The sequence below is a fragment of the Lissotriton vulgaris genome, chromosome 9 (assembly GCF_964263255.1).
Source record: "Lissotriton vulgaris chromosome 9, aLisVul1.2, whole genome shotgun sequence".
Classification (NCBI taxonomy): Eukaryota; Metazoa; Chordata; class Amphibia; order Caudata; family Salamandridae; genus Lissotriton; species Lissotriton vulgaris.
The window spans coordinates 259,738,003-259,757,179 of record NC_141697.1 but is presented as its reverse complement, the minus strand read 5'-3'; the positions used below and the strand labels follow the sequence as shown (position 1 = coordinate 259,757,179).

The 19,177-nt window shown below is 46.8% G+C and overlaps 1 protein-coding gene across 4 annotated transcripts in view; it reads left to right on the top strand.

Annotated features, from left to right (window-relative positions):
• Positions 1-19,177, top strand: part of RPS6KL1 (ribosomal protein S6 kinase like 1) — a 108,558-nt gene that overhangs the window by 46,241 nt on the left and 43,140 nt on the right. For all 4 annotated transcript variants that reach the window (XR_015299910.1, XM_086937505.1, XM_086937504.1 and 1 more), the window contains exons 5-7: positions 4,380-4,427; positions 10,790-10,922; positions 11,577-12,833. Coding sequence is in view for 3 of the 4 variants with exons in the window: in XM_086937505.1 (XP_086793631.1) it covers positions 4,380-4,427; positions 10,790-10,922; positions 11,577-12,833 (1,438 nt within the window). In the remaining variant the exon portion in view is untranslated. The remainder of the gene's footprint in view (positions 1-4,379; positions 4,428-10,789; positions 10,923-11,576; positions 12,834-19,177) is intronic.

The window sequence follows — 19,177 nt, the reverse complement described above, 5'->3', positions numbered from 1 at the left end:
CTTTAGGGGGGCGCCCCCCATGGGGAAAAGTATTTCCAACCCAAGTATGTCATCGCATCCAAGGTTGAGGCTTTTGATTTTCCCTATAAGGGAGTTTTTCACCCATATCAGTATGCCCCCTACAGGGCGGCCCGGCCCATTGGTCCCTTCTTTGCCTCAATACTGAAGGTGGTGAAATCCAGTTTGTACACTTTCTCTACCGCCCAGGTCTCCTGACATAAGCATATATGTTATTTATCAATAAAAGAGCACCATTCAGGATCATTAAGCTTGGAGTTGATACCCGCCACGTTCCAAGACGGAATTGTTAGATCGCTGGCATTTGCAATATTTATCTGGGGGTCTCTGTTGTTCAGTTGTTTTCCCCCTCCTCAGGATACATATTCGACTGGACGATCGTACTAGAGCGATTTAAATTATCCTTTACCTGTTCATTTGGTGTGCCCCATTTATTACAATAAGGCCCTTACCTTCACCTAACATCTGTCTAGGGACTCCATTGAGTCAATCTAGATCGTCTAGATTTGAAAGTGGCTGGTATCTATTTCTAAGTTCTAAAGCCCTGGGCCCTCTGTTAATGGCTTCATACAAGGTGCCATGCCTACTCGTCATCAGTACCCCCTCATTAGGTGCTAAGTTCTTATCAAAACAGGCCAGTGGCAGTAGTTTGGGGCCTTGTCCTGAGCTTTGATTTTCTAGTACCAAACCCCGGTCAGCCAGCCACTTTGCTAGCGAGCGGGATCTACAGCTAATTACAATGCAATCCCCCTTATATTTCTTAGGCATAGGGCCAACCCACCCAACCCTTCTTACAAACAGAATGTCTCCAAAGTAAGCATTAGATAGATCCACGTTTTGAGCCAACCAGTGGCACACCTTGTTCTTAAGCCCCACATGGGATTCCTTCTGATTTTCTGTGACAGGTGGGGTATTAGTTAACACTACTACATACGGGGAGCATTCAGGTGGGAGGTACAGTGTAATTTTATCGTCGCCTGTAGCTGGACCAAATTTCGGATTGGCTAATGGGGATTTTCCTGCTGGTGCAATGCTTTCTTCCGTCTCTCCTAGGGCAGCAGGTGGTAAGTTCTTTCCCCTTTCCCCTGCTGAGCAATCTAATCTGTTGCCCGTTTGTAGGATTTTCTTTAATACGGGTTCTATTTCCGTTCTAGTCGTATCACCAGTGTACAGCTCCAATTGACTGTTGGTTTGGTCCCTAGCTTCCGTCCCCCGTTTGCGATGGTCATGGTGTGTTAACAAAGCATCTTCTGCACCCACCCTCCTATTGTACCCAGCTTTCCGCTCCCCATCCATTCCCACCCTAATCCCTGTTACAGCATTTAACAACAGTTCAATGTCGGCCTCTAATTTTTCCAGTCTCAAGATTAATGGGCGTAGTGTTCTTGCCAAGGATTCTTCTAAGAGGCATGTTAACATCTCAGGGGAGATGGTGGTGGAAACTCTGCATTCTTGCTTTTATCAATAAGCTTACTCCGGGTTAGAGGCCCATACCCGGGTAACCACAGTTAGGCCTTTTATTGTTTTTCTTTGACCTGGTATGGGTAGAGCAGGAGGGATCAAAATATTTAGCCATTCTCCTTTTTTTCAGGGCCATAATGTTGAAGGTAGCCAGCAGTAGAATTCCCGGAAAGGTAGACTAAATTCAGGGGTGAACATGAGAAGAGAGGTTAGGGAAAGACCGAGAAACAGGGAGGCACGATAGAGAGATGTAGAGAGAGAGTAGAAGGAGGCAGGGAGAGACGGTGGGTGAGGGATATAGAAAATAAAAGACAGAAAAACAGTGAGAAAGTAGAAGCAACAAGAAAAAGGTGGAAACCGAGAAAGAAGGAAAAAGAAAGAAGGACAGGGAGGGATGGGGAATTTGAGAGGTCCATCTGTCTTTGAATTCCTCTTTGTCTCCATCTTTCTATCCCTTTATCTCTATACCTGTCCATTTGTCTATCTGTCATATCTATGGGGCTGATTTATGATTTGACTGACAAGGTACTTCCTAGCATATATGTCAGAGTACCCTGTTCGCCAAACCAATGGTCTTCCTGCCGTATGTAGGATAGGGAGGGCCACCAGCTTTCGGTCGACAGAGCCCCTTTTGACTCTATCGATGGAAAGCCTCCTCTGACGGCATATGCATTTTTTTCGAAAAAAGGGCATTACATTGCCTCCCCTAGTTACAGTGGACAGTGTGATATTTTTTTCTGACAATTTCTGTTTGTCAATAAGAAACTCCTAGTTTGTATATAAAAAACAAAAACTGTGTTAAAGTTTGGTGGCAGCTGTCAAAACTGATGGCAGCCGTCCCCCAAACATGTTGTACCTTGGCAGGAATCGCCTGATGGGGGTTCCTGTCAAGGTACTGAGATTTATTTCTGATGGGCCAGTGGTGATCTCTGAATGTGCCAGACGCTAGTCATTCAGGCATGCGGATGTACTGTCCTCTGACCCTCTGACTGATGGGGTACCATTCACCAAACTGTGGATCAGCCCACTTCTTTCTACCTGTGGCCATTTATCTGTCTGTCGCTTACCTATCTATATATTAATATATCTAGTTAGCAATCTCTTATCTACCGAAATCCATCTCAGTCTGTCTGCTCTGTCTACATATTTATATTTCACCCCCTCACCATTATGTCTCTCCCCCTCTTAATGTGTGGCTGTCACTTTATTTGACTCTGTGCTATATATGTATATATATCTTTGTGTAAGACTGTGGCGCTCGGTCTGTCTGTTGTCTATCCAATTGTCTGTCTGTATATCTTCGCCTATAAATTTACCAGTTTCTCTAGCTGCCTCTGTCCATCTGTCTATCTCACTGCCTGCCTGTTTGTCTTTAAACTTATCTATGCATACCTCTCATTCTGTGTTTGTCCGTCTCTAGGTCCCTGCCTCTTTTTCTTCCTCTGTCATCAGTGTCACCCTTTCATTCGCTTTACCCTTACTTCTGCTTTCCAAGCCTTTTTAAATTGCAGTCTCTTGCGGCATCTGAGGGGCACAAGTGCATCACAGTCACAATGACTCTGAATCTGAAGAGCGGCAGACTCTGCATAAATAAACAAAGTAATGTGTTTACTTGGCATATATAGTTGGCAATAGATGGAATGCCTTAGGAGGACTTAGTTTTCAAACTATGATCAGGAGTGCTACGAGGAAAGCCTGAGTCCTGAGGGTTTGGCAAGGAGGGGTAGATGGGCTCTGCACAGAAGTATGGTACAGAGGGGGATGGGAGTATTGGAAGAGTGACACTGGAGTAAGGTGTAGCAGTGGCAAGTGGCATTATATGTGATAGCAAATAGGAGATATATAGGAATAGAGGATTAGATGGTCAAACACATGAGGTAGAAGGCAGGGCAAGGGTTGTATTAATGCATGGGTACTCGCAAAAATGTTCCCGAGGGCCAAAACGTTTTGTCTGTGGTGTGGCAGAGGGCCGCATTGCTGCCAGCAGGGTGGCAGTATGGGGGGGGAGGTAGCAGTGTTGTCTACTGTAAGGTGGGTGTAGGGGGGAGTGAAGCATGCACATCTAGTGGCTGAACTGTATAATTTGTAAACTAGAATACCTGGGATCAATCTTGGCTTCCCCACTTTGTGTGATTCTAGGCAATTGTTTTATTTCCTTTTCCCTCCTTTTTTCTGGAGAAGGTTTCGTACAGCGCACATCCTGAAGTCACAAAGTCATGTATTTCTTCATTATCACATATAAGAGGACCTTGAAATACATGACTTCGTGACTTCAGGATGTGCGCTGTACGAAACCTTCTCCTGTTTATGACTCAATAAACTTTAATGTTGTCCGTGTATAATAGCAACCCAGGCCACCCAAAGGTTGCACATAACAAGTAACGTGCCTCTCAGTTCACTATTGCGATTGTTGTCAGTATGGGTGGAAGGGCGTAATGAATGTTTCTTAAATTCATATTTGAAAAATATCACTGTAAAAAACAAACTTCTCAATACACTGATATAATCTGATGTTGTAAGGTGAGCTGCATGTTAAAGAAATGCACTTTTTGAATTTTAAAGCTTTATTACATTTTCATAGGTTTTAAAGACCAGATGTCTTTAAAAATGAATGTGTTCCTAAAGTTAATTTGTGCAGGAAACCTTAGTTACTTCCTTTCTATAACTTCAGCTAATCTGAGAACAATAGCTTGCCCGTTTATTTAACATCTTTTTAATGATAGGGCTGATTCGAGTAAATAGTAATCAATGATGCTGTTTAACAAGGGGCCTCATCTAAAGGTTAGGAGAGCCGTATGCGGCCCCCGGGCAATACTTATAGTATCACTGTTATTTAAATTATACACAATATAGTATAGATGTATTTCTCTCTCTGATGCATTTTATTCCTCATTCTCTAGGTACAGTTGGTCCAGGACCCTTGCACAGGAGAGACCTTCGTCCTAAAGGTACCAGAGACTTTTCTCTAGTCACCCCTAACCTCACCCACCTAATTGTCAATTTACCATTCACCTACCACACATTAATTAATCCTCACACCATCTAGATACCATTTAAACATCCTCCTCTCACCCACCCTTGTTAATACCATCCTTGTTCCCAACTATTTATCCTCTAGCCGCCCAATCTTGCATTCATTCATCCTTTCAATATACCTTCAATCTATTCCACTTCTATGTCCGTCCACCATACTTTACTTCAATCCTCCAACCCTGCTATCCATCTGTCCATCCTTTCAATCAGTCATGCATCTTGTCCACCTACCAACTTATTCTCCCATCCATGTGATACCCTGTCCCCGTCAGCAGCCAGAAGCCAGTGTGTAACTGCTTTAAAACCTGTTTGGGGCATTCTCTGAAAAGTCCTGGGAATATTTCTGAGGCATTGTAGAAATGGGCATTATTAGTTGGGTAGCTTAATCTCTGCTTGGTGTAAAACAATCCTTTTGAGAATGGAGGTGGATAGTTTCAGACTTGTTATTTTTCGGGTTTTCTCTGTCTATTATCACTAATAATATTTTAGCATTTGCCAAATCTATGAATTGCTTTTGTCGAAATCGCTGTGTTGCTGTTACAAACAACGAATTGTGGTGCATAACACAATATTATTAAACTCCTAAAGCACTGATAAAAGATGCTCCTGTAAAGCCCCTTACTGCTACTCATTTTATTGGTCTCAAAAGGATCAAAGGGTAAGAAAGGGGGCAATTTAGAATTTGGCAGGATGAGAAAACCAGAATTAGTTGACGGTGCACCAAGCCCACCAAGTTCACTGTACCCCCACTCCATTGAGAGGGCTGAGTGCTGCCAAGGTTCCGATGAAAGAGTCTCAGCTGTCAGAAACCTCCTCTTGGCCACACATCTGCCAGAGGTTCGCTGCAGCCAGGGCATCAGATGTGACATTTTAGAGGTGGGCATTCCAACGCTGGCAACGCATGACGGCCTTGGGCATTAAAAATCACAGAGCTTCCTCGCAGAGGGAGAAAAGTTCCTTTGAGTGAGGGCAATTGATTTATTTTGTTTCAGTAATAAACCAGGGTTATTTCCTACCTTTACATGTTTGGTAAAAGAGCTCAAGGCCCATCCGTGGATAATTTTTTTCTAAAATGATCCCAGGCTGGCTTGGATTTCCTAGTACAGCAGGCTGGGCTCTGTCAGACAGGAGGTGATATTGGCCCATGCTATTTTCTATTGCCATGCTCTCTGCTGTCCCCTGCTCCTTTCGCCTGTTTGCAGTGGGCTGCTGGGTGTTTGCCGCCGCAGTTGCTACAACTGTGTTTAAACCTGCAGGCGTGTCCCTACCTACGCTTGTCTTTGTCATATTACCAGTATGTAGCCATGCACCCTTTCCCTCTGGGGGTGAGGGGCCCTCGATTTGTTACCCTGCCCCTGGCCTTCAAATTTTCTCTTTAGGCCAGGGGGACAAAAAATGTGTTTGCACGCCTACCCTGTCCGTGGCCACCACCATGTGACACGTAAAACCTTCTATCTCTTGGTGACCCCATTCTATGAACGACTATGTCTGCATCTTTACCCTGAAGCCCTCATCCTAACGCAACCAAGCTTCCCCCTGATATTTCTGTTGTGCCTCATGCACTTTCTGTTTGTGTAAGAACAAGGCAATTGCGCTTTGCAGAAACTTTTCTATGAAAGACTCACGCCAAGGTCCTAAAGGCCTGCAGCCAATTTTCAATTGACCTCTCTATCCTGGGTTTGTGCTTATCTCTCCTGTCCTCCTCCTTTTTGTCATGCGCCATCAGATCCAACCCTGCTTGGCACACCTCCAATAAGCCTGCCTGGGTTTCCTTGGTCAACCACCCCCTCTGATTTGCTGGCCAGGGGTATTGCGGGTGCCACAGCCCCTGCGTCTTGTAGTTGGTAACCCCCAATTGTGTCCTGTAGTTCGCAATGTTCCCTGTTGCCCCTTCACTTTGTGCCTGTTGCTCACCATTGATCAGCCCTGCGCGGTAGTTGGTCGAGATCCCTTTCCCCCAGGGGTCACCGTTGTAGCCACAGGCCGTGTTCTGGAGCTTTCGCTGCAGTACCCTTCTGGTTTGCTGCGCTCTTCCTCGACCATCGGTGCAGGTGCTGTGCTTCTGCCGCACCGTCCCGTCCTCCTGTGGGTGGGCCTTCTTTAACCATCTTTTGCGATGCAGGAGGCTGCTGCCCCTTCGCCCCTGACACCCCCCCCACCCCCCCACCCCCCTTCGTCCAGTTTGATGGGGGCCATCGTTCTGGTCCATGCTCCTTTCCACCAGGCCTGGGGAGGGTGTGGAGGGCGGTCTGCATCCAGCCCTGCTTTCTTCTTCATGCTTGCTTGGCTCGGGTTGCTGGCCTCTCCTCCAGGTCGCCATTGATTTACCTATCCATCCACACTTTTCCTTTCATGGCCACCAAAGCCCTTGTTTTCTCAAGGAGGGCTTGCAGATCGTCATCCAGATCTGGACCAGCTTCCACCTGCGGCGCTCCGCCCCACTTCCGGGAGGGTTGCGCTCTAGTCCTGGAGCACACCACCCTACAAAAACGGCAAGCCAAGCGCATGCGCAGCGGACGCGCCGGCGGCGCGCCAAAGGCAAGACGGCTGCGCCCGTCCGCGCCCTGCAGCGACCAGGGGCCAGCTTCCCTGCTTCATGCCCGGAGAAACCCACTATTCAATTAAGGTATGACTCTGACTCCCTCAGGAAATTAGAGCCCAAAACAGAGCCATCCTGCCGCCATTCCATGTGTCCAAACAATGCCATAAGGAAGTGCTCACATTGCCGCTTCGACCCTAGACCCCCGCGCAAACTAACGGAGAACTCCAACCCCCCGCCTAAAATGTTTCTCCTAAATTGCCGGTCCTTGACAAAACACTCCGTGGAATTGTCACTTCTCGTCGACAATCTCGATCCGGATGCCATATTCCTGACGGAAACCTGGCTAAAAGACGAGATTGACCTAGACATTAGCTTCATACTACAACGTGGTTATGGACTACAGAGAGTCGACTGAAAGGGGGGAAGAGGAGGAGGACTAGGGATATTATTTAAAAACTGCTACCAATGTAGAGCCTGTCCAGTCGGAATCCCGGACTGTGAAAGCATGAGCTTTGCCTTAGACCTATCTGCCACCTCAACATTTTCGGGACTACTTCTCTACCGCCCTCCGGGACAAATAGGGGAATTAATAGAATCCCTTCCCTCTTACATTGCCGAGCTAGCCATTTCTTCACCTCACTTCACATTATTGGGAGACATAAACATCCACTTGGATGACCTCTCAGACCCCCTAGCTAAGTCCTTTCTAAATAACCTTGCAGCCCTCCAATTTACCTAAAAGGGATTCGAACCCACGCATAATAAAGGCCACCTGCTGGATGCAGTCCTAAGCAACGATCACAGGCTTGATGTAGGGACCCCAGTCTCCCTCCCATGGTCCGACCACTTCTTGGTGCCATTAATTTGGGAAATCCTGAACCCCCATCAGTCCCCCCTCGTGCCATACTAAGGGGTAGGAATTGGGCAAAGATATCAGCCGACCAATGGGCTAATTCCCTCTCCACCATCCCACTTCAAACAGGAGATAATCCAGACATACTTTACAAACACTACAATGAATGGGTACAGTCCTCACTAGAAGTGATAGCTCCTCTGAAACCCCTCAAGGAGAAAACCAAGTGCAAAGAGTCACCTTGGTTCAACCCTAAACTAATAGAGCTAAAACAAAACTGCAGGAGACTTGAGAGGACATGGAGACGTACACTTAGGGCACAGGACAAGAACAGTCATCGGGAAGCAATCAAGGGATACAAAGCCGAAATTAACTCGGCTCAGTCGGCATTCTATGAGGAACAAATTAGGACCGTGTCCAACAGCCCGAGGGAAATATTCCGGATTGCCAAATCCCTGATTAGCACCCCTCCCATTATGCATGATCCCAGCAAAGCTCAGAACCGCTGCGATAGACAGGCAGAGTATTTTTATCAAAAGATCTATTCCATCTCCCTATCCTTTAACTCCACCGAACTGCATTCCTCGGAAACAGATACCACCCCCACTACCTCCGTCTGCCAGCTAGCGGAATTCCCACTGCTTGAGGAAGACTCGCTCAAAGCACTAATGCAAATAGTCATATCCGGATCCCCCACTGATCCTGCCCCTCCACGTCACCTGCTGAAGGTTGCGGATACCATTAGACCAACCATCCTAAATATCATGAACAGGTCTATAATCACAGGAAATGTACCTAAAGCCTGGAAATGTGCACAAGTCAGAGGCCTCTTGAAGAACCCCAATCTCGACCCTGGAAAAATGGCATACTATCGCCCGATTTCGCTCCTCCCCTGGATAAGTAAGCTGCTTGAGAAGCACATCAATACCATCCTGATGCAATACTTGGAAACCAACCACCTACTCCATGATTCTCAAGCTGGCTTCCGCCCAAAACTGGGGACAGAGGCTGCCCTGCTAACCGTAACAGAACTAGCCCGGAAGCACATGGATCAAGGCGGCACCACAGCAATCATGCTGCTGGACTTGAGTGCCGCCTTTGATACCATGAACAATAACATCCTAATCTCCCGCTTAATAAATCTGGGAGTGACAGGAAATGCTATCACTTGGCTAAGATCCTTTCTGAAGGATCGCACATTTCAGGTAGTGGAGGGGGCCAAACACTCTAAAATCTGGCCCCTCAATCAGGGCGTGCCCCAGGGCTCCTCCTTGAGCCCCACATTATTTAATGTGTACATGGAACCCCTAGCAGGAATTGTGCACCCGTTTGGGTTTGAAATCATAACTTATGCCGATGACACCCAATTAGTGGTAGCCCTGAAGCACTCCCCACAATCTGAGTTGCTGTCTAGAAGCGATAACAAAATGGATGGCCTTGTCCCACCTGAAGCTAAATGGGGACAAAACAGAGATAAGTTTCTGGGGAATACAACAGTACCAAGACCTACCATCGACTGGCCGATCTGCATGGGTACTCCACCAGAACCAAAAGATCGGATTAAAAGCCTAGGTGTATGGCTAGATGACACCTTAAGTTTCAATCAACAAGCCACAATACTCTCCGCCACATGCTTCCGCCTGTTGAGGATGCTGAGGAAAGTCTTGCCTCTCCTCCCTTTTCAAGCCCGAAGAATAATGGTCCAGGCCGTTGTTCTGCCCCGTCTTGATTATGGGAATGCCCTCTACTTGGGCGCACCATCCAGCACAATAAAAAGATTCCAAGTAACCCAGAATGCGGCAGCCCGCCTTCTTCTTGGACTGCCCCGAAGACACTCAGGAGCCACCGCCTTTAGGAAACTACACTGGCTGCCTATCCAGGCCAGATTAAAATTTAAGGCGATGTGCATAATGCACAAGGCCATGTGGAATAAAGCCCCCGCAATGATCTGCTCCCTAGCTACTCCCTACCATCCGCTAAGATTACTATGCTCAAGCACAGCTTTTTTGGCCTCAACTAAGAAAATCAAACGGGCTAGATGGGGTGGACGCTTCTTCTCATGGAACGCGGCCTCAGTCTGGAATTCCCTGCCACCCACACTGCGCATCGAACCTGATCTACAAAAGTTTAGGAAAAGCCTGAAAACACTTCTTTTCCATTAAAGTCAGATAGCAGCCTCCTAACCCTACCGTCCCACAGCGCTACGAGGCCTCCGGGTAGTAACGCGCTTTACAAAACCCAATTTCATTTAATTTCATTTCAATTTCTGAAGTGCATTAGCAAAGGCTGCTACAAGAACGGATAGGCTCATGTTTCTTGACCTCTCTCCGCAAGACACACTGGTTGGCTGGCACACCGGCTGGATGCACCAGATGAGGATTGGTTGCAAAGTATAATCCACCAATCTAGTGCCAGAGGAAGAGGAATAAAACAAACGCACTGTGAACCTCTGGTAATGTCGACCAGGTATTCGGGGGGAGGCTTAAGTCTTGCTGCATGTATGCGTGTTAGTCTGTGGGAAATGGATAGTCGCAGACAAGAAGAGACTGAAAAAAATTAAGGTTATCACTTGAGTGTAGCTAATTTGCATGAGGTATTGAGACCCTGTGGGATGCTGAGATTTTTCTATGAGTCAATCTCATACAGACTGTGTGATAGTTGGCAAGAAGGCTGCAGGTAATGATCGAGGTGCATAGATGGTAGCGCTTGTTGTCGCCAATCCTCGACAGAAAAGGGTGCTGCAGACCAGGATGAAGCTGCAGTGTTGGAGCTGCATGTGTGGGAAGGCCAGGAGTGTAATAGGGAAAGGGTTAGGCTAACAACAGTACCTCCTCATTATGTGCTTGCTTTGTTCAGTGATGGAATTTTCTTGTGTCTTGCAGAGTCTCCCCAAATCACTTGTGGAACGACGAGAACAGCAGACAATCATTCCACAGGGAGTTCCATACATGGTGAAGCTCTTGCGGTATTATGTCAGCGAGGACTCCATCTTCCTGAGGCTTCAGCATGTGCAGGGTGTGTGTAACTAATAAGTGACGTCAGATAAGCACCTCCTTTCAATCTACTCTGCTCATGGCCTACTGACTCCTTATTTGCACATCACATCAGGTTACTAACTTCTCACTCAGTACTGTTGCTCCATTTCTATCTCCTGAGTCTTTTCCAAGGTCGTACAGTTCTATCATCACTACCTATGTCAACGCATTTGTTGGCTTTCATGTGAAAAAATACCTTCAATCATTGTTGCACCTGACCCCTACTGTCACAAGATTATATTGTGAATTATTTTGTCCTGAGCCCCCTCCCAGCTACATATTGTGAAAACTTCTGAACCCCAAATGTTCAATGGCTCACACAGTCATTCACTCATTCAGTGACCTGCTACATCATCTAAATTCTGTTTCTCAGTCTTATTTATTGTCTCAGTTGTCAAATGCTCATGTGCTCATTCATTCACTCATCCTCTGACGCGTCGACTCATTTATTCCACCTTTCACTCATCATCTGCTCTTTCACACTGTACCACTAGGCCATTCTCTGACTCCCACACTCCCTAAATCAGTCCTCACTATGCTTTTATTTATATTTTTCCCTTCACCTTCTCAAATTTGAGTTTTGGCTTTACCATGTTCTAATCCACCTCATCTCTTCTTTTCCTCTCTTATCCAGGAGGCAAGCTCTGGTCACACCTCCGCCGACAGCTTCATCCAGACATGGAACGGGGGAAGGAATACCCAGAATGCTCCAGTCCTTTCCGAAAGACCATCAAACTTAAGAACAGTTACACCACACCTAGCATGAGCTCCCGACTGGAAGAGGGAGGAAGTTGGTGGCACTGGGAGTCGAAGGGTACTTGGGATGCATGCAGTGAAGCTACTGCAGACGGCAATATGTCGTCTCCTACAAGCGTTCATCTAAGCCCAGGAACCAGCCAGAGTCCTGATTCTAACCAGTCTTTCTGCTGGGATGAGCGTTCTAGTCAATCCTCTTCTCAGGAAGGATCAGCTGACCCATATCTTGTTGGCCGTGGGTCATATAGCAGTATTCCATCTGGCACAGTTTGCATTGGCCCGATAAATAACATTAGAGCGGTAGCCCAACGTCAAGGATCAAGGTTGATTACTGTGCATCCCACTTCCATTGCAGCCAATGATTCCCATTTAAGCCAAAGAGAGCCGACTAAGGAGAACGGTTCCATAACCCACACTGGCCAGGATCTCTGGTCACCAGAGTCGCAGGCTCTTGTGGATAGCTTTAGAAGTCTACAGGACAAGGTTCCTCTCTTGGATCACCATTGTCCCAATGGGAGAATAGCACAGGACACAATTCCCAGGCCAGATTGTGGACCCAGGATACTTGCTGTGGAAAAAATAACAGAAATGCATCAATCAAACCCTAACATGGTGGGAAACCAGAATACACTGTGCCTTGGAGCCAAAGACCAAGATGAGGACAACACTACCAATGGCAAACCCTTGGGGGAGAAACCATTGGATTGCACTGAAACTCACTGTGCGTTGTTGACAGACCGGCACTCAAGGGACTTAAGTGGGATAGAAGCCAACAAGGTTATCTCAGGGTCAACAGCTGGGATGCTTCCAGCAAAGATTGAGCATAGAACTATGTGTGCCTTAGAGGCACCTGACATGAAGGTGCCTGCCTCCCTAGGGCAAGAGAGGCATACTGGGACACGATTGGTTTCACCTGATGCCAGTCCTGACATTGAAGTGGATGGCTGGTGTTTTGTGTCAGCCCCTCCACCATCTGCAGCAGAGTCGAGGAGAGGAGCACAGGGGCCATGGGGTCTCTCCGAGCAGCAGATTCAGCTATGGGCATCTGAAATCCTTCTGGCCTTGGAAGGTTTGCACCAGCAGGGGGTAATATGCCAGGATCTGAACCCCAGGAATGTACTACTGGATGACACAGGTGTGGAGTAGCTGGGACCTCGCAATTTATATATCAGTTGTAGGCAGATTGGGGAAATGTACACCAATACGTACCAGGTAAAACTGGGGATGTATCATGTAGTCTCAGTTCCAGGGAAATAAATTATGGATGTTGCATATAATAGCACTGAGGGTATACTCTTGGAATGACCCACTTAGATTCACTTCCAGGGACGACCCCTCAGGATGTGTTGTATAACTATGTTAATAGGGGCTGATACTAGAGTGTATCATATAGAGTCACTATTGGGGAGTTTGTGTATGTCGGGCTTTTTCTGGGCTCTGGTAACAAGGTACAGCTATGTAGTCAGCAGACTGCCTAGAGAATTCAGTGTAGTACCACTGCTCATTTGCAACTTAGCGGTCCAGTTGCTCTGTCTGAAGAGGCACTCCAAGCTTGGTTATATTTGTTTGTGGGGTGGAAACACAAGGCAAAGGTTTCTCAGAGTTGGGGAGGTGTGTATTGACAGAGAATTAAGCAGTTCTTTAGTTGCCTTAAAATGATAACATCATCAACAATACTAAGAGTTCACACTGATACTATAACTGTAGGAAGCTGGCTCCTTATATAGTATACGAAAACGAGTTATACTGTGTAAAGAGTCCAGGTATCCCTTATACGTGGACAGGGGCTTTCTCTAGCAATCCCAAGGCGCTCTCTTAAGGGTGTAGTGTGGTTGAGCAGCCTTAGGCTACGATACACACAGTCAGTAAATGGTACACACTACTCAATAGGAGATCCACCTTAATTTATAAAACTAACACTTGTCTTTATAAAATATTTGGCACTGAGATCAGGTAAGTACGTTTTGAAATAGAAATGTTTGTAAGTTTCAAAATGCAACAGAGTGCAATTTTCAGAAGCAGTAATGTTATCCCATAGAGGAAAGACATATACTGCAAACAGTTAGTTCACAGTGACTTACAGGACCAATCTTCAGGACTTAAGGATGAGTCCAGGGCCAGGTCCAAGGCACCACCAACTGGCCACCTCGGGCAGCACTGGGCCGTCCAGGGTGTAGGGGTGCAATACAGCGTTGGGTGCCCCATGTAAGTCAATAGGGATAGGGACGGTCACAACAAGAGGGCTCAGGTCTCACAGTGCTCGGTGATGTAGGGACACCTGTGCTCCTCTTCTCCACTGGCCAGGTTGACCGGGTGCAGAGGTGTTCTGAGGCGTCAGGTTTTTGTCACTGGAGACTTGTAGTTGGAGGGGGGGGCTGCAGGCAGTGTCGATAAGTCCACAGTTGGCATACCCAAGGTGGGCTTTGTCTCTTGAGGGTCTGGGGACCACGCTGGCACTGTTGGCCCACTTGAACTCAAACTAAGCGGCTCAGGTGCTGTGGTGCTCTCCAGTGTAGGGTTTTGGCAGTCTGAAGTCCTCACAGGTCTCTTTGGGTGCCTGCAAGGATGTAAGGAAGCAGCTCCGCTACCCCACAGGAGTTCCTTGGCCTTTGGTGAAAGGCTGGCATTCCTCCCAGGTTTTTGGAGGTACACAGCTTACGGACGAGTCGAGTTTGGCACAGTGGTCAAGGACAGCAGGCAGGCCAGCTGGGTTGGCGCCAAGTCAGTAGCTGTTCCTCTGTTCTTGCTATTGCAACTCTTCAAGGTCCGTCTTCTCCTTTCAAGTTGGCAGGAACTGATTTCTGGTGCCAGGGCGCCCCTAAATGCTAGATTTAGGGGAATGGAGGGTATTAGGCAATTGGCTATTTGTCTTGCGGGTCCCTAGGCCCCCTATATGACCACTACCTGTGGGAAGTGGGCATAACCCTTTCCCAGAGTTCCAAATTCTGCCATCTGGCAGACTTTTACATTTCTTATCCAAATCAGGTAGCTCACCTTAGGGGTGGAACTAGCAGGAAGGTAAACACACCTCTCTGACTACTAATTTTCCCACCTGTCCAGTTGCCAAATGGGCCCTGGTCAGTGGGGTGGCATCCCTCTGAGAGAAGCTAGATTCACATAGCAATGGTGAGGGGCTCTTTGAAGCCCCCTGCATTGAAATGCTAATTTACAGATCATCCTGTTGGAGGGAGTGTAAACACCCTCTGCGAGACAGGCTTTGTTTCTGACCTCCTGAGAGCGTAGGCCCTCAGCCCTGGGGGTCAGAAACTTGTCTGGGGGGGGGGGCAGGCCAGTCATGACTAGCCAGCCAGGACACTAGTAGGAGGTTTTCAGGGAGCACCTCTAGGATGCCCTCTAGGTGCATGTATTAATACACCCACCACTGAAATCAGTGTGGGTTTATTAATACAAGGTGTTTGATACCTAACATCCTTGTGATGCCATCAGTGAAGCCATCATGTAGCTGTGGAATTTGTTTTTGACCAGTGTCCAGCACATGTACGTAAAATGGCTTTCCTGATCACTTGTACTCGCAGTAATTGAACTGACCAGCACAGGGACATATCTGCTGATGCAGATGTGTCCACACAAGTAGTATACTGCACCCTGCCTTAGTGCTGTAAGGCCTGCTGTACGGGTGACTTACCTTTAATGCATGCAGTGTCCGGTGGCATGGCACACAGGCTGTGTGCCATGTCATGTTTTCCCTTTTGTCTGCACCAAGACACGCAACCTGCAATTGCAGTTTGCTTGAGTTTGGTGAGCGGTCCCTTACCATCAATAACCATTCAAAAGAAATAACTCTATAAAGTTCTGAAATCAAATTTGTATTATATGGTGGACACAATCCACAGAAACTAGTGCAAAAGTCTATTCTTTCACTAGCTTTAATGCACATTTCAGTCTAAGGCACTGACGTAAGATTCTGATCACAAAGTTGACATGGGTTAAGCCACTGCTTTTCTTTATGGGTGGCAAGCTTATTAGCTTTCTCTCCTTCTGACAGGTTTCTCACTAGCAGGTAGTTCCCCATGAAGGCAGAAGACTCGGGCAGAAGGGTCCTTGATAGACTAGATGAAAAAGGCCTTTCCAAGCAGTCAGGGACAGATGTGCTGCAGCCAGCGTCTGAGTAAACGGGACACTACTGCAGGAATCTTCTGCGTAACCTCTTTTGAGGCTACGGTTAGAGCTATCTCTCCAGATGAGTTCATAGATCTGATGCAACCAGTGCAGCCTGTGGGTAGGGTACAGTGTCATACTTTAAAATGCACCAATCAGGTGGGCTGGGTCTTTCATTCAGACGTAGCCAGCGAGACAATACATAAAGGGATTTGAAAGCCTTTCTGACACACAATATGTAGCATGTATTCACCCAACAGTGATGTCGGGCTGGAGCAGACTATCATGGGGACTTTGCAGGCAACTGTAGACTGGTAACCTGATGCACAAAGTTTTTTTCGGTGATATGGCAGTGATCCATTTCTGAAAAGGAACTCCACACAGCGAGGTCAACTCATGCACAATTAATTTATCCCTTCATCCCAGGTTTTTAAATAAGACTGCACAAAATGCTTCCAACGGGTTACAATGCACAGAGGAATACAGAAAAGTCATTAGTGAAATGCCTACATTAATCCTAGCCACCGGGATTTACTGGGACAGCATCCTAGTCCATAGTTTTTTGCCCACTATTCCACCTCTGACTGGACTCAGCCATATGCAAATCCATCTTGGTTCTGCTCCAATAGTAACAGTTCACCCTAAACTCCCAGGTCAGTTCCCCTCTGAACCGGTACACAAGTGCCCCTGAAATGTGTTTGCCTATTTGGGCCTCATCAGTAAGGTGCAGTTTGGTTCCACTGGCAGGGACCCGTATCTGGGTTTACCTGTGATATTTATGATGTCACACTGAGGAATACAAGAAAGTGAGGGGTTTAGTGGTTGCACTAATCTAATACGTGAGTAATGATTTGCTAATCTCATCCATGGGTAATTATTTGCTAATCCCATGTATGGGTAATGATTTGCTCCATATCACAGCCCATAGTCTTTTTGCCCATCATACCTCTTCAGACAGGACATAGCTATTGGCTAATCAGTATTAGTCCTGCTCCAATAAGCGTAGTCTAGCCTGATCTGCCGGACCACCCCGCCTCCAAAAAGAACACAAGCAACATCAGATTAGTTAGAGTACACAACATGTAACTTTAAAATCACAAACACCAACCAGGGCTGCTATCGGCCAAACATACAAGTTGTCAAGCTGCAATGGCTTACTTTCTAGAAATGCAAGAGTTGGGGCATTGAAGGAAACTGCTGAAGCTGCACATAAAAGCCTCTGGCTTGCAGACAAATCACAAAAAAGCAGAGAAAATGCAGTCCTCAAGTTAAGTTTTACAGATGTTTCTGTGGATATTCCTTGTAGTGTCCTATACCGAGGACAGATTCTGAAAATGTACCTTGTACAGGGTTATGCAGACCAATGAGGAATTACTATGAATTTCAAAATGCTTGGCACAAAGGACATCTCCCTTCAAGTAGCATGTTTTTACACCTAAATTGTACTAGTTTGCAAAATAATGGGGATTATTGTGTCCAGATGTTCATTGTGCCCGCTTTGTGTTATAGATATAGATATATAAATTGCCAAATTTGCCCTTAGACATGAAGCCACACTTCCATGTAGGCAAAATGATTTATTTTCAGGCAGGAGGTCTGGCGCTTACGCCGAGAATTCTTTCCAGCCTTACGCGTTTCGGATCCTCCCGATCCTTGTTCACTGGCAGTCTCATGGCTTTACACCTAACAGCTGTAGCACTTTTTCTCATGCTTATAAAACTTTATTGTCCTCCAGTGGACATTTCAGGTAAGTTTGTTTTTTAATTGCATGCTGGGAAACTTAGTGCTGCAATGTTCATATATATATAATTAAGGGGCAAAATAAGATTGCCCTGGATGCAAAGGGTCAACAGTTCAGTGTAATAACAACATACAGTGAGGAGATTGATAGATATAGTGGGCATTATATAATGTTTACGTCCATTTAGAGAAAAATTAGGCATTCAAATTAAACATTTTACATATTATAAGGTTCTTATTTATAAAAACAGTGAAGTTGAATGCAGTGTGCTGGATACAGGCCATCCCAGCGCTTATTTTGGAAGTAGCTTCTGAGAGGCAGGTTGTCAGTTAAGTTGTGAGGAAACACTGGAAAAGTATTTTTAGTCTTTCTTTTAAAGATAATAAAGGATGGGTTTGTCCTGACTATGTATGGAATTCTGTAGCTTAGGAGCAGCTCAATTAAACAGTCGATCATTTGAGGTTCTCCTCTTTTTGCAGACCGCGAGTTCTAGTTGTAAGCAATTGGTAATGCATAATTGCCTTAGCCCGCATTAAACGTTTTTTTTCCTGAGCAAGAGCTTGGAGCCGAAAGAGGATCATGAATTGCACTTTTACTGCACTTTCAGCTTTGACAGGGAGCCATTTTAGAATATCAGAAGAGGTGTGATGTGGTCAGATTTCCTGGTACCTTAGACCAGTCTTATAGCTGTGTCGAGAACCGCTTTCAGTGGTGTGAAGTAGAGTTTCGGGATGCTTGCAAGCAAGGAGTTGCAATTGTCCAGTCTGTATACAACTAGGGATTGGACAATTTCTTAACATTTTCAGAAGGCCCGTGTAGTTTACTGGAGATAGGGGCACATGCATCAAGCTTTTTACTGTCCGTCCCAGGCTGAGGGGGTGGGGCCGATGATGAGGACCTCCGTCTTGTCCTTGTTCAGCTTCAGACGGCTGTTCTTCATCCACTTGACGACGGTCTTTATTCCTTCGGGGAGTTTGGTTTTGGCTGTGAGGGGGTCCTTGGTGAGGGAGAGGGTCAGCTCGGTGTCGTTGGCGTAAGAGATGATGTTGAGGTCGGGCGACTTGGGCGAGGGGTGCCTTGTAGACATTGAACAATGTCGGGCTGAGGGATGTGGGTGGTGTCCGTGGGGTCTGAGGTGTCAGTGGCTGTTCTGTGCGGCCGGGTTGTTGAAGCTGTCGTGAATGTCTGCGATCTTGCGATGGAAGAAGGTGGCAAGGGAGTCGCACAGGTCTTGCGATGGTGGGATGTCGTTGGTGTTGGAGTTGGGGTTGAAGAGTTCCTTCACGATGTTGAAGAGCTCTTTGCTGTTGTGCGTGTTGTTGTCGAGCCGGTCCTTGAAGGAGACCCTTTTGGTGGATCTGATGAGGTGATGGTGTCTGCGGATGGCGTTCTTGTGGACTGCGTAGCTGTCCGGTGTCTGTTTGTGGTGCCATTCCTTCTCTAGTTTTCGGCAGGTTTGCTTGGAGGCCTGGAGGGCCGTGGGGAACAAGCTGGCTTTCTTGTTAGTGTGTCTGTTGGAGGGTTTCCTGATCGGGGTTACAGTGTTGGCGCAGTCGTCGATCCATCATCTGACGTTGCGGGTGGCGGTGTCAGAGTCAGTGGGGTCGGCAGGTGGGCTT